Source organism: Cololabis saira, chromosome 15, assembly GCF_033807715.1.
Source record: "Cololabis saira isolate AMF1-May2022 chromosome 15, fColSai1.1, whole genome shotgun sequence".
NCBI classification, from domain to species: domain Eukaryota; kingdom Metazoa; phylum Chordata; class Actinopteri; order Beloniformes; family Belonidae; genus Cololabis; species Cololabis saira.
In genome coordinates this window covers 28,455,740-28,470,439 of record NC_084601.1, presented here as the reverse complement: position 1 = coordinate 28,470,439, position 14,700 = coordinate 28,455,740, and the positions used below count along the sequence as shown (strand labels likewise).

The 14,700-nt window shown below is 42.6% G+C and overlaps 2 protein-coding genes across 3 annotated transcripts in view; both read left to right on the top strand.

The window, feature by feature from the left end:
- hivep1 (HIVEP zinc finger 1) overlaps nucleotides 1–1,378 on the top strand; it is a 48,171-nt gene extending 46,793 nt beyond the window's left edge. For both annotated transcript variants that reach the window (XM_061741217.1, XM_061741218.1), the window contains exon 10: nucleotides 133–1,378. In XM_061741217.1, coding sequence (XP_061597201.1) covers nucleotides 133–978 — 846 coding nt within the window. In that variant the 3' untranslated portion in view covers nucleotides 979–1,378. The remainder of the gene's footprint in view (nucleotides 1–132) is intronic.
- Nucleotides 1,379–8,186: 6,808 nt separating this feature from the next.
- On the top strand, nucleotides 8,187–13,994 carry edn1 (endothelin 1). The gene is made up of 5 exons (XM_061741584.1): nucleotides 8,187–8,327; nucleotides 8,848–9,010; nucleotides 11,326–11,460; nucleotides 12,568–12,660; nucleotides 13,515–13,994. The coding sequence occupies exons 1-5, from the start codon at nucleotides 8,267–8,269 to the stop codon at nucleotides 13,651–13,653; spliced, it is 591 nt and encodes a 196-aa protein (XP_061597568.1). The 5' UTR covers nucleotides 8,187–8,266; the 3' UTR covers nucleotides 13,654–13,994.
- The last annotated feature ends 706 nt before the right edge of the window (nucleotides 13,995–14,700 follow it).

Below are 14,700 nucleotides of genomic sequence, written 5' to 3'. Positions count from 1 at the left end.
AGTATTTGTACTGTACTCGAATGAAAATAGTTTAATTCTGAATTATTTAATTCGGAATAATTAATTCTGAATTAAAAAACATCATGAAACCGCGGCCACTCAGCAGTAACGACTCCTCTCTCTCTCCCGCAGGACTCTTGCACGGCCGTCGCCGTGGTGAGCAGCGACCTCAGCGCGGTGGACCGCGGCACGCAGACCTCCTCCTACACGTGTGTGGTGGCCCCGCCCCCTCTAGCCCCGCCCCCGGAGACCCGCCTCTTCAGCCACCTGCCGCTGCACTCCCAGGGGCCCCGCCCCTCCTACGGCGTACTACCCGTGGGCGGCGTCCAGCTGGTGCCGGCGGGCCTCGCCACCTTCCTCACCATCCCCGCCGTGGGCGTCATCCACCGCAACAGCAGCCCGGCCCCGGCCACGCCCCCCCGGGCCCCGGAGCCCCTGAGCAGCGTGGTGCCGTGCTTCCCGCTGGGCCCCGTGGGTCCGGTCGGGCTGGAGACCTTCAACCTCATGGGCCTGGCCAACGCGGGCCTGGCGTCGGCGCCGGGCCTCACCCTCAACGCCCTGGGGCTGCAGGTCCTGGCCGCTAGCCCCGCCCCCCAGGGCGCCGGCTCCGCCCCCACCCACGTCCCGGGCCTGCAGATACTCAACATCGCGCTGCCCGCCATCATCCCCGCCCTCAGCCCCGCCCCCGGGTCTCTGGACCGGCAGGGCAGCCCCGAGGCTCCGCCTCCACCGCAGGCTCCGCCCCCGGCGCCGCCGGTCCGGGTCGCCCCCGCCCGCGGCGCCACCCCGGAGCTGACGCCCGTCAGCCGGCCGGAGGACGCCCCGGAGAGGGAGGAGTCTCCGCCGCGGAGCCACGCCCCCCCGCCGGCGGCCCCGCCCCCGGCGCTAGCGGCGCCGGCGAGGAGCTGGCAGACGGTCATCAACGCGGATAACGAGGTTTCCAGTGACGATGAGGACCGGCTGGTCATCGCCACCTGAGACTCACAACCACCGTCACACGACCAATTGGTCCTTTTCTACCTGCGGCGGCGCCGGACCGCCGGACAGCCGGCGCCGTCAGACCACCGGCGTCTCTTTGTACATGTTGTATAGACGATGTGCCTTTGTGGAGTTTCCTGGTTCGATGCTGTAAATAATCCTGACGCCGTCGGAGGCTGTTTGAGGGTTCTGGTTCTGGTTCTGGTTCTGGAGGCCACTTCTCGGTGTCGTGCTGGTTAATGTACAGTCCGCCAGGTCCCAGGCCCGTTTCTGTGTACAGATGTTGTGTTTTATTTATTATCCATGAGTCGGCGGGTTTGTGCATCACGGTAGCGTCACATGACCGTCACATGACTGTATCGATATGAACTGTATCAGTAAACATTTGTTATGAAGCTTTCAGACGTCTCACTGTCTCTGATTGGTCGGGGGTTCCAGCTGTGTAAGAAGAGCTGGACCACCACCTGTGATGTCACAGGGGGTATCGCCTAGGGGTTTATGAGAGTAAAAGGTGAAATAGTTTTTATATATATTTTTTTTATATATATAAAAATATATTTTCATATATAAAATTAATATAGAATTATATTTTTATAGTTATTTTATATATTTTTGTTATATTTTTGTATTTATTTTATATTTTTAGATAAAATAAAATATATAAATTAAATATTAAATTATATTTTTATTTTATTTTATTTATTTTATATATTTTTATATCAAAAATATATATATTTTATATAAAATAGAAATATATTTATATACAATATAAAGATACATTTTTATATAAAATAAAACATTTAAAAATAAAATATATAAAATAAATTTTTATATAAAATAAAATATATTTATATAAAATATAAAGATACATTTTTATATAACAAAAATATAAAAAATATATCTATATAAAATATAAAAATAAATTTTTATATAAAATAAAAATGTTAAAATTTTATTATGTATAAAAATATATATTTTATATATAAAATATAAAATTATATTTTTATATTTATTTTACATATTTTTATTATATTTGTTTTATAGATTTTTATATAAAATAAAAATATATCTATATAAAAACTAAAAATAAATTTTTATATAAAATAAAAATATATCTATATAAAATATAAAAATAAATTTTTATATAAAATAAAAATATAATATAAAAATATATATAAAAAATATAAAAATATATTTTGTATAAAATAAAAATAAAGCCTCAGGGTTTTACTCACCGCGGTTCTGGCCGGGACCTGGTTCTGGTGAGGACCTGGTACTGGAGGGTCAGGGAATCGTCCCCCAGGTGACTCATCCATGGCAGCAGCCTCTCAGCTGAGCCAACAGTGACCCCTACAGGCCGACGCCTGTAACTGCAGGGGCTGCAGCTTCTAACCTGCTGTCAGGGATCAGACCAGTGACATCACAGATCTGGACCAGCAGCTTCCTGCAGGAACTCAAAAACCTGCTGGTTCATTTTTGTTCAGATGTTATCATCGTCGTCGTCGTCGTCGTCGTCATCAATGCTATCAGGCACCACTACTATGGAACCAACTTCCAATCTGGGTTAAGGAGGCTGACACCACCTCCACCTTTAAAACCAAACTGAAAACCTTTCTGTTTAGTAAAGCCTATAGTTAGTGTTTAGTAATCTTCTAGCTGGTGTTGGTAAATCTCTAGGTAGTGTAAACTCTAGTGTGTTAGAGTCGCTCCTGTAGTTTCTTGTGCTGGCCCCCCCTTCTCTTCTCTTTTTTCTCTTTTGTACATGGTGCAGCATCCTCTGCCGGTGGCGAAGAGCATCTCTGAATGCAAAACACCGGAACCTGCAGCGCGGGAGTGAGAGGGGCAGAGTAACGGCCCGGGCAGGCGGGGGAGAGATTTGTCCCTCAAGACTCCTCTCCCTGGCCCTGCCCCTTCTCAACCCTTCCCCGACCCTGCACCCCAACCTGGGACTTGCTGATTGGGCCGGAGCTTCGGGAGCTGCGTGCTGGCCTGCGGTCCCCACCCCTGGTCATCCCGTTGCTGCTTCCACCTGCCTGCTGTGCTGTTGCCGTCCCTGACCCACCAGTCTGGCCCTCGGCAGGAGGGTCCCCCCTTATGAGCCTGGTCCTGCTCAAGGTTTCTTCCCTCCTAAAGGGGAGTTTTTCTTCCCACTGTTTGGCTTAAGGTTTTTCTCCCACTATGGGAGTTTTTACCTGCCATTGTTTATGTAATAACTGCTCGGGGGTTTATGTCCATGTTTTGGGTCTCTGTAAAGCGTCTAGAGACAACTCTTGTTGTATTAGACGCTATATAAATAAAATTGAATTGAATTGAATTGAATCAACATCATCATCATCATCATCACCATTACCATCATCATCATCATTAGGTGCAGCTCCAACATGGATGTTGGATCCATGTTGGATCCCGACCGGAACATAACTGAACCCAAACAGGTCCAACTGAGCTGGATGATCAGCAGGTCAGGAAACTTCTGGAGAGGAGTTTTTACCTCCATCCATCATCCATCCCTCATCCATCCATCCATCATCCATCCATCCATCTCATCCATCCATCATCCATCCATCATCCATCCATCCATCTCATCCATCCATCATCCATCCAACAAATCATCCATGCATCAATCATCCATCATCCATCCATCCTTACCGGGTCGGTGGTTCTGCTGAAGCTTGTGGTTCCACTCAGATTCTGCCGGGTCGTTTCTGAAACAGATTTTAATCACAGAAGTCGTTGATCCAGCAGACGGAGCTGCACCTCATTGGGGATTCGATGCAGGTGGAGGTGTGTTTGTTGTCGTGACGACATGAAACCACCAACGTTCCTCCAGCAGGTAAACAAACAGGTAAACGAGTCCCGTCCCTACTTGTTCTGATCAGTTCAGACTCCTGCAGCTTGTTTACGATGGATCGGAGTTCTTTATTAATCGTGTTTGAACTCGCCTCCGCTGAACCTGCACACCTCTCCTGCAGTCGAAGGGGATTGTGGGTAAAAACACAGGTAAACATCAGTGGGGACTGGGCAGTAGTCAATAGTAATTAAACGTTTAAATATTTATTTGGTTCCAAAATGTTTTTTATTTTATTTTATTTACTTCTGGAAGTAAGGGCGATCATCATCGTGACTCGTATGTTGTTTTAATCTAATGTGATTGGACAATTCATTCCCCGTCTATTTTTAGAAAATCTAACTGAACGACCAGATTTTTTAGTTTGTTTTAAATAGGTTAAATAACACTTGCTTTTGAAATATTTGTTGATCAAATATCTGAAAGAAAGGAACGTTATCTTTTCAAATAACATAATAGAGGGTTGTATTCTACGACGGAGTATTAAAGCCAAACTAAGACAAAAAAATGGAAATTACGAGAATAAAGTAATGATAATATGAGAATAAAGTCGTAAAATTACGAGAATAAAGTCATAATGTTGCGAGAATAAAGTCGTAATATCATGGGAATAAAGTCGTTTGTTTTAAATAGGTTAAATAACACTTGCTTTTGAAATATTTGTTGATCAAATATCTGACAGAAAGGAACGTTATCTTTTCAAATAACATAAATTCCAGACAGAACAATGGAAATGTTCATGTTTTTGTTCTCTCTAATGTGTAAAATAAACTTAACCCAAACCAGGAAGAAAAAAAAACTATAAAATAACAGACTTGGACTTGTTGAAATGTTAAACCCCTACTTTATGTTCGGTTTTCTTTTTCCACTGCAGCAGAACTGAACTGCTTCACTAAAACTAAAGACCAATAAGCCATTATTGTTGGATGGTTAAATTTTTCAAAATGAAAGGACCAAAATATTATTTTCTACCTTTCTTTTTTTCCCCATTGTACCAAGCTGGTAGCTAACCGTGACTTCTGTGGACTGTTACACCCCCAAGGTACATTACACCCAAAAATATATACTGTAGCACCAGCCACTACTTCATAGCGAATTGTGGTGGGATTATGTTCCCCTCACCTAAGTCTGACTGTATGCAGATGACAGTACTTTATAGATCAGTTGCATGTTGGAAAACCCTTCCAGGTGAGATTCATGACATCGAAAGAGGCTGATTTGAAACGAAGACTAAGAACGTATTTGTTGTCATCATTATATAGAGGCAACAAATAATGATTTATTAATGATTCATTGTCAATTACCTATGGGTGGATTTGTCCTTTGTCCATATTAAGGATATAAGGAATTGAAGTTTTAACAGAAATGCGTTACATTTAAAAAGAAAAAAAGAAAAAACCTTGTACGAACTTTAAAATGTAGCCATCCTAAAACTAAGAGGCGCCTTTGTTTTTTTCTTGTTTTCTTTTTATCACTAGATATGTATGACGGCCAGCTGGCCTTATAATGCCTTATCTAGTTATAAGATGTTTGGATATCTGGAAACATGTACTTTGTATGTTATATTTTATTATAAACCAGGTGTTTTGAATATTTTTTTTTCTTTTTCTATATTTTTCTATTATAGCTGGTAGACTTAGAGCACAAGAAGCTTACCAATGCTAGATATAAATATGCAGTGCGCTTTGTTGGGAAGCATGAGCAAGCCTTAAGAGCTCATTCTATGGCTGAAAACTTGCTTGGTAACAATGTCACTGAGTTTTGGAAAGAGATAAAAGCTACAAATAGGGCCAAAGCAGTATTGCCATGCTACATTGAAGGTGTATCTGGTGCAGACAATATAGCAGAGCGGTGGAGGCAGCACTATGCAGCTCTGTTTAATTGTATCAAAAGTGAGCCCTATTGTGTGCGCAAGCTAAATGAGGAAGTGATATTTTTTCACACCCAATGAGGTTTATCATGCCATAGAGCAACTAGCTGATAACAAAGCTAGTGGCAAGGATAATATCACTGCGGAGCATCTTAAGTTAGCCAGCCCCAGAGTAGCAGCACTGCTGTCCATCTGCTTCACAGGGCTGATGACACATGGTATTCTGCCAGACACCATGCTGACCGTCACATTAGTGCCCGTTATTAAGGACAAGGCAGGTAAAATATGGAGTTTGGAGAACTATAGACCCATCGCCTTAGCTAGCATTCTTTCAAAGGTGTTAGAAAAGATGCTACTAGATAGACTGAGTTCATTTACACCACAGAAAATCAATTTGGTTTTAAGCCTAAGCACAGTACAGATCTATGTATCTATGCCTTAAAAGAAGCTGTTGAATCTTACAGAAGGCAGGGCTCTACAATGTTTTTAGGGTTTATTGATGCTTCCAAGGCATTTGACAGAGTAAATCACCATAAGCCTTTTACTAAACTCATGCTTAGGGGTGTGCCTGGATGCATCATACGTATCCTGGTTTACTGGTATGACAAGCAAAGTATGCAGGTTAAATGGGGAAACAGCCTATCCTCACCCTTCAGTGTAGGCAATGGTGTACGGCAGGGGGGGCTTCTGTCTCCAGCCCTGTTCAACCTTTACATGGACAACCTGTACAAGCAGTTGGGGAAGTGTAAGACATGTTGTCTGATAGGGAACACTCTGTTAAACCATCTGATGTACGCAGATGACTTGGCCATTATGTCCCCCATCACTGTTGGGTTCCAGCAGCTGTTGGATTTATGCTCCGAGTATGGGGTTGAGTTTGATGTACAGTACAATGCAAAGAAGAGTGTTGTATTGATATGTAGGACCAAGGAGGATCAGATGCTGCACTTTCCAATGTTTTACCTGTCAGGGCAATCCCTTTGTGTATCTAACTGTACAAAATATCTTGGGCACATAATCACAGACAAGATGGAAGATGATGCTGACATGTACAGGCAGAGACGAATGTTGTATGTCCAAGCAAACATGTTAGTCAGGAAATTCCATTACTGTTCTGAAGATGTGAAAGTGAGCTTGTTTCGTGCTTTCTGCACCCCTATGTATGCAGCCCCATTATGGGTCAGCTACAAAAAGGAGACCCTGCCCAAACTTCGGGTAGCATAATGACTGTCTGAGGATACTGCTGAAAAGGCCCAGGAGTAGCAGTGCTAGTAAACTCTTCTGTGACTCAGGGCTCAGCACTTTACAGGCTCTCTTGACTCTTGAGGAACCTGATGTTTAAGTTTATGTCTCGACTTGATGAATCACAAAACCGTATTATAATGAAGCTCACAAGCCCCAGGTGCAGTTCGGTCAGATATCAATCATATCTATGGAAACATTGGTATGGGTGCCTTTTAAGACTCTCATGAATAAGAGTATGGTTTTATGTGTTTATGTAGTTGTTGTGTATTTTTTATGTCGTATGTCTTGCTATTGGGCCTAGAGCCCGTAATAAAGTTTATATATATATACCATGTGACCCCCTGGGGAGGGCTTCAAATGGGGCGTCTATTGTATGCAAAATTAGTCTGAAGAAGAGCAAAATGCGCTCGAAACGTCACGTTTGATGTGCTAAATAAATCTGCACTATGGAGCAAAAGTGTGCGATCTCCTCTCTTGTTTTTTCCTGGATCTATGCTTTGAGACCAGCACCTGTTGAGATATTGGATGTGCGCGACCTATTTTACCCTTTGTTCCTACTGTTCTTTATCCCCTAATAAAAATAATAAAATAAATAAATAGATAGATGCCGGTGTCGTGCCAAAAAGTGATTGCCTGCCAGAATCTGATTTCTTCTGATTTCTGGCCGCGGGAGCGCGCACAGCGATAGCGCTAAAACGTCAGATTTTCAGATTATGAAACTCAAGAATGAGATCAAGTCATATTTAGGCAGAAACAACTTTTCATTAACTGTATTTGGCCTTCAATCAATTTTTGGCAAGTGAAAATGCCTATTTTGTGTTTTAATGGTCCTTTAAAAGAGTTAAACGCAATCCTGTGAGCTCTAGTGTTTATATTATGAAGCTCAAGAATGAGATCAAATCATATTTAGGTAGAAAAAACCTTTCATTAATTGTATTTGGCGTTCAATCAAATTTTGGCAGGTAAAAAATCAGGGGAGAAATCAGATTCTGGCAGGCAATCACTTTTTGGGACGACAGGTGTGAGGCCGCTCCGTCTCAGCGCGCCAACACCGCCCCCTGCTGGCCGACGGCGGGAGCGCGGCCCCGTCCCCGCGGAGCGCCGCTATAGGGAGGAGGAGAGGAGGAGGAGAGGAGAGGAGGAGAGCAGGAAGACCTGGGAGGAGGAGAGGAGGAGGAGAGGAGGAGAGGAGCTGTGCTCTGCGCCTATAAAGCCCCCTGCGCGCACATGTGCGGCCAGAGTGACAGCAGAGTCCGAAACTCCAGCAGCTTCTCACCTCAGGATTATTTCTTCCTCTCTTTTCCAGACTTTCACAGAAATAAATAATGGACTTAAACTCGTGGGTTTCCGCGCTGTGGCTGCTCCTCTCCTGTTTCTGCTGCGCAGGTAACTTCCAAACTTACTTCCCTGGCGGGGTTTATTAACCCTTTTATAACTGTAATTACATTCAGGCCGCCTGCATGGATTTATTTTGATTTTATGGCTGTAGAATTGTCAAATGTGCAAAGAATGAGTGCTCCTGCCCGTTCTTTTCCCAACATAACTTCAACTTTCAATATCTGCAACACACACTTTGTACTGTATGTCACACAACTTGGATACTCTCAGTACCATAATATTACCATCGCTGGCATTTCATTTTGTATACTATTGCATTTTTTACTATTGCTCAAGTCCCTTTAGACTCAACTCACTTTAGATACAATCCATACTGCTTTTAAATGCTGCTAAATCTATTTTTGCTACTATGTATGTTTTATGTTTGTTCCCTTGTTTGATTGTGTTGTTTGACTGAATTGTTTTTATGTTTTGCATTGTCCCGTCTAAAATAAACTTAAACAGTTATTCAATATTACTCTGTGTTTCTGACTGTAATAACTGTTTAACGTGTTGCTCTCGTTTGCAGCCCTGGCCGCCCCCCCCACGCGCGCCCCCGCCACGCGCGCCCCCGCCGCCGCCAGCGCGCACCAAGCGCGTGCCCGCACCAAGCGCTGCTCGTGCGCGACCTTCCTGGACAAAGAGTGCGTTTATTTCTGCCACCTGGACATCATCTGGGTCAACACACCTGAGTGAGTCTTAGGTCGAGATCATTTCATTACTATTATCACAGAGGGCTGTATTCTGCAACGGAGTATTGAGGCCAAACTAAGACAAAAAAATGTAAATTACGAGAATAAAGGCATGATAATATGAGAATAAAGTCGTAATTTATGAGAATAAAGTTGTAAAATTACGAGAATAAAGTCATAATGTTGCGAGAATAAAGTCGTAATATTATGAGAATAAAGTCGTAATATCACAAGAATAAAGTCGTAATATTATGAGAATAAAGTCGTAATATTACGAGAATAAAGTCGTAATGTTGCGAAAATAAAGTCGTAATATTATGAGAATAAAGTCGTAATTTATGACAATAAAGTTGTAATATTACGAGAATAAAGTCGTAATGTTACGAGAATAAAATCGTAATATTACGAGAATAAAGTCGTAATATTACGAGAATAAAGTCGTAATGTTGCGAAAATAAAGTCGTAATATTATGAGAATAAATTCGTAATTTATGACAATAAAGTTGTAATATTACGAGAATAAAGTCGTAATGTTACGAGAATAAAGTCGTAATGTTACGAGAATAAAGTCGTAATATTACGAGAATAAAGTCGTAATGTTACGAGAATAAAATCGTAATATTACGAGAATAAAGTCGTAATATTACGAGAATAAAGTCGTAATTTATGAGAACAAAGTCGTAATATTACGAGAATAAAGTCGTAATGTTACGAGAATAAAGTCGTAATATTATGAGAATAAAGTCGTAATATTACGAGAATAAAGTCATAATATTACGAGAATAAAGTCATAATATCACGAGAATAAAGTCGTAATTTATGAGAACTCTAACAGGAAGAGTGTCAGGCTGGTGTAGTTGAGGACCCAGATGCAGGAGAGCGGGAGGCAGGAGTTCCAAAAAACGTTTTATTTACAAAAAGGGCAAGAACCAAAAACGCTGTAGAGCTGGATTAACAAAAAACACTAGAGCAAAAACCGAAAACTTGGCAGGACACATGGAGGAAGGAAACAGTATTGACCGACAAGGAGCAAGGGAAAGACAAGACCAGATATACACAAGGGGGTAAGGAGACACAGGTGTGAACAATCAGGGCAGATGGAAGACAGGCGGGACAGAACAGAAAACACAAACTGGGGGAAATGTCACACATTGACAAAGAGCATACACGTCTTTTGTGGAAGAGGAGCTGTCTGGTATAGTATACTATACTATAGTATAGTAGTGGTCGACTGCAAGGCTAGCGGTGGTTCCATCTGCTGCCATTCAAAGAGGTTTTGTTGTTTCTCAGGAAACAATGAGGATGATCAGAAATATTTTCCTCTTCTACAAAAAACGCAATTTCTTCCAAGTCTGTGTGGTTCCTTCTTCGAAATAGACGCAGTCGTTTGCACAATCGTTTTAAAGTCCTTATACTGATAATAATTCCATACTGATGTGCCAAAAGATTAAGTATTTCCTTATTTGTGAAACCGATACCAAAATATAGCTTCACAAGATGCTCAATATTCCTCATTTTAACACAGGGAGAAGACTGCTCTTCCTGTTAGAGTTCTCATAAATTACGAATTTATTCTTGTAATATTACGACTTTTATTCTTGTAAATTACGACTTTATTCTCGTAATATTACGACTTTATTCTCGTAATATTACGACTTTATTCTCGTAATTTTACGACTTTATTCTCATAATATTATGACTTTATTCTCATAGTTTCCAAAAAAAAAATTTCTTAGTTTGGCCCTAAAACTCTGTCGTAATATTCTGACATTTCACAGTCTTTAAGTTTGTCTACACTGGAAAAAAGCCACTCAAACTATATCAAATGGCCCATTCCCCCCCAAAGCCAAGGAAACTCATTTTAAATTGATCAATAACATTTATCCAACCGCTGATTTTTGAGACAAAGATTTCAATTTGAAGTTGACCCTTGTAGCTTTTTGCAATGAATCTGAAGGATCACGTCATCACATGTTTCTATTGTGTCCTGTCTCACAAACCTTTTGGCGTGAAATTAGAAATTGGCTATCTTTAAAAATGAATGACATTCCAAAATTAGAAATCGCTAATGCTATTTTTTATGTAAATACAATTGACAAATCAGTGTCTCTCTTGGTTAATGTCATTCTCTTACTGTCTAAATATCATATACACTGTTGTAAGTGGAGAAAAATGATCTTTCCAATGTTTTTTAAATGATTTCAAACGTTTTTTTGTCTGTATAAAAACATTTTTTTAAGTCAAATAATCTCTTGTTCATGATACCTCATCGTTGCCTTCACGGCTCACGTGGTTTAATGCTCGTGTCTCCGCAGGCGTGTGGTCTCCTACGGGCTCGGCGATGCACCGAGGACGAAGCGCGCGCTAACGGACGCCATGACAACCGGCCGCGGGCCGCGCTGCGCCTGCGTGAGCGCCGACGACCTCAGCTGCAGCAGCTTCTGCCTCAGGTGAGTCTCAGGGAGCCGTACGGTTTATACCGGGACCTTCGGTGCCTGATCGGTCCCTGATCGGTCCCTGATCGGCAATGTTGTGCTAGTTACTGAAAAATAGTACCTAGTTACCATTACTAGTTACTTAATTAAAAAGTGTCTCAGTTACTTAGACCAAAAAGTAATGCGTTACTATGAAAAGTAACTTTTTAGTTACTTAAAAAATAAATAAAATTAAATGCTCCCATTAATGCCCCTCTAGCCTTCATTTCAGCAGGTACTGTATGGATTTGCATTGTGCATCGTGTTCTGCATTCTGATTGGCTAAACAGTCTCCCCGCTTCTTCACTTCCTGTATCAATAACGTTGGTTGCTTAGCAACAAGCTGAGAACGGCCAATGAGCTTCAGCAGCAGCTCAAGAACGGGACCCTTTGATGAATCGTTCATTACAGTTCTCAGATATAATCGATGATGGCATGTCGGTTTATAAGAATCTTTTTGCCCAGAAGAAAAAAGAGCGAAAACAACGACCCATAACTATGTTCTTCTCTCGAAAAACACTCCTGCAGCCCGGGCTTTAGGAGAAAAACACGCTACAGAGTCGGGATGCAGCGGCTCAGAAGAGCAGTGAAATACGTGCGAGGCGGTGCTGATCCAGAGACACTTACAATTTGAAGCCTTCTATAATAATTGTAAAAAAAAAAAAAAGGTTGCTACTTTGTGGATTTCACTTATCACGGGTTCTCTTTTGAACCCCCAAGAAAAACCAGGGATTACTGTAATGACAATATCTCCACGTTGCGAAACTCGCCTTCTCTTGGCTCGCCATGACCGTCATGTTTTCGAAAGCACACGCACTACGTTTCCTCTGTTCTCCGTGTTGGGGAAAAAAGGTTCACTCTATCTGGCCAGAAATAACGGAGTAACGCACCCTTTGGTAATGGTAATTGCGTTACTGAATTTAAAAAGTAATGCGTTAAGAGCATTAGTTACCGCCAAAACTAACGGCGTTACTGTAACTGTTAGTCTCAACACTGCTGACTGGTGGGTCGGTGCCTGATCAGACCTTCTGGGATGATCTGGTTCAGCTGGTTGATGTATGATGTTTGTGTTTCCTCGTTCAGACAGGAAACGGCGGCAGAGGCGGAGCTTCGCTCCACAAAGAGTCGGCGTGAGCAGCGTGAACGACGGGGGCGGGGAACATCTGTGATTGACAGGTAAATACGCCCCTCTGAGACTGTAGAAGAAGACAACCCTCCTGTGATGTCATCAGTTGCTTCGTCGGCTGCAGGGACGTCGTTCTGAGGGAACAGTTAGGACACGCCCCCTTTACGTGAACCAGCTGTTTTAGCTGGCTTAAGTTAACATGGATGCTAATTATTATGATTAAATATTATGAATTACAATACTTTAATTTCATTCTGACCAAATACGTCAGAAATAACTTCTGCAGTTAGCGCTGTTAGCATGTTCAGTTAGCATTAGCTGCTCAGATCAGAACCGACCCACAACCGCACAACCACGGCACTCTGACGTGTTCTGTCACGTTTTTATTTTTTAACATCTCATAAGTCGATCCAGCGCTAAGAACCAAGTAGCTAATGATTATTATTATTATTATTATTATTATTATTATTATTATTATTATTATTATTATTATTATTATTATTATTATTATTATATACATTCAAATTACAATTCATCTGTTGTTTTATGAACTCGACCTGAACTGGAACAAAGGTTTCGCCGACACGTCGATTGAACCGTCGTTTAATAACATTTTGAGTCTCGTCGGAGGTTAAAACCGTTGTTTCTGACGCAGAACGATTGCACCAAGTTTATTAATAAAAGTATGCTAATTAAATTATATTAAAGTTTATTAATTAAATTATATTAATTAGAGTATATCAATAAAGGTATATTGAATTATATTATTAAAATTATATTAAAGTTTATTAACTACTTGATCTGACATCGATGACATCACAGGAGGTTCCCGCTCACGTTTAACCGCTACAGACGTATGAACTTCAACCCTCGCGTGTTGCTAACGCCGTCTGTGTTTTTTAAGGGTCAGGACCGGCGGCAGGAAACAGGCGTCACCCGCGGCGCCGCGGCCGGCGCTGAGGCCCCGCCTGCTGCTGCAGATGTGGAGGGCGAGGCAGCGCCACCGGTCGAGGCCGCAGCAGGACGCCGGCGCCGCCTTCTGAAGGGGGCGGTTCCCCCTCACTGGACTGCGCGGGGAAACCTCCACGCTCCAATCAGGCTCCAGTTCTCCTCTGGACCCCAAACGCAGCATTTCAAGAACTCAATCAGGGTCTCGGAGAGTCGAGCTGCAGAGACATTGCCGCTGACGCAGGAGCCTGACTCCTCCCACCCAGGAACTGACTCCTCCCACCCAGCAGTTGTCCCTATTTATTATTATTTATTTACCCTCTCCCTCCGCCAGCGTGTCTACCGACCAGATTGGTCCATCTCATGTCTGTCATTTCTGTGAAATGGTTTGTAACCGAGGTGCCGAATTCTGGCCGAACTTTAATAAATCACAACTTATTTAACACAAACTCCTCCGTTCTTCTTGTGTCAAAGGTTTTTTCCTCAGAACCAAAAAAACATTTGTGACTAAATGGAAAACACGAACCAGAAAATGCTGGGGCCTCATTTATAAAGCTTGCTTGCGCACAAAACAGGGCTTGAAAGATGCGCAAGCCACCTTCTACGCAAAGGTTGGGATTTAAAAAGAAAAAAACTAACCGAAAAATGTGCGTATCCCTACGCCAACCCTGACCCTCGCGCAGGAACAGTCTTAAGATATGGGGAACTGGCGACGCAGGCGGTGAGGTGGTGAAATGAAGCCATATTCATGTCATACTCTTAATGTCATCACATATCAGACTTATAATATAATAGGGCTGATCATGTCCCTCTGTGTTTGAAGCACAGCGTTAGTCAGGACGCTCTGGTGCTGCTGGTGCTGCAGCCGCAGTGCCGGGAACCTCCTAGTCACCCACCGCTTCCAACTGTAGAGTGACTGAGGACAGAATAAATGAGTGCCGGGCCACTCTACGGAGCCCCTAAAGGGACTCAGATTTAGTTTTATATATATAATGAGTTTTACGCGCGCGCGAAACCTTTACGCGCGCGCGAAACCTTTACGCGCGCGCGAAACCTTTACGCGCGCGTAAGCCTAAATTATGGTTCCGCGTTAAAACGACGCAGAGCCTACGCCGTATGGTACGTGGCGACGCGCACCTATG

Excerpts from the sequence above, each read along its gene's own strand:
- edn1 (XM_061741584.1), top strand. The coding sequence starts at position 8,267 with ATGGACTTAAACTCGTGGGTTTCCGCGCTGTGGCTGCTCCTCTCCTGT. Across the intron at positions 8,328-8,847 it reads CTCCTGTTTCTGCTGCGCAG|CCCTGGCCGCCCCCCCCACG; the intron begins GTAACTTCCAAA and ends TCTCGTTTGCAG. Across the intron at positions 12,661-13,514 it reads GGAACATCTGTGATTGACAG|GGTCAGGACCGGCGGCAGGA; the intron begins GTAAATACGCCC and ends GTGTTTTTTAAG.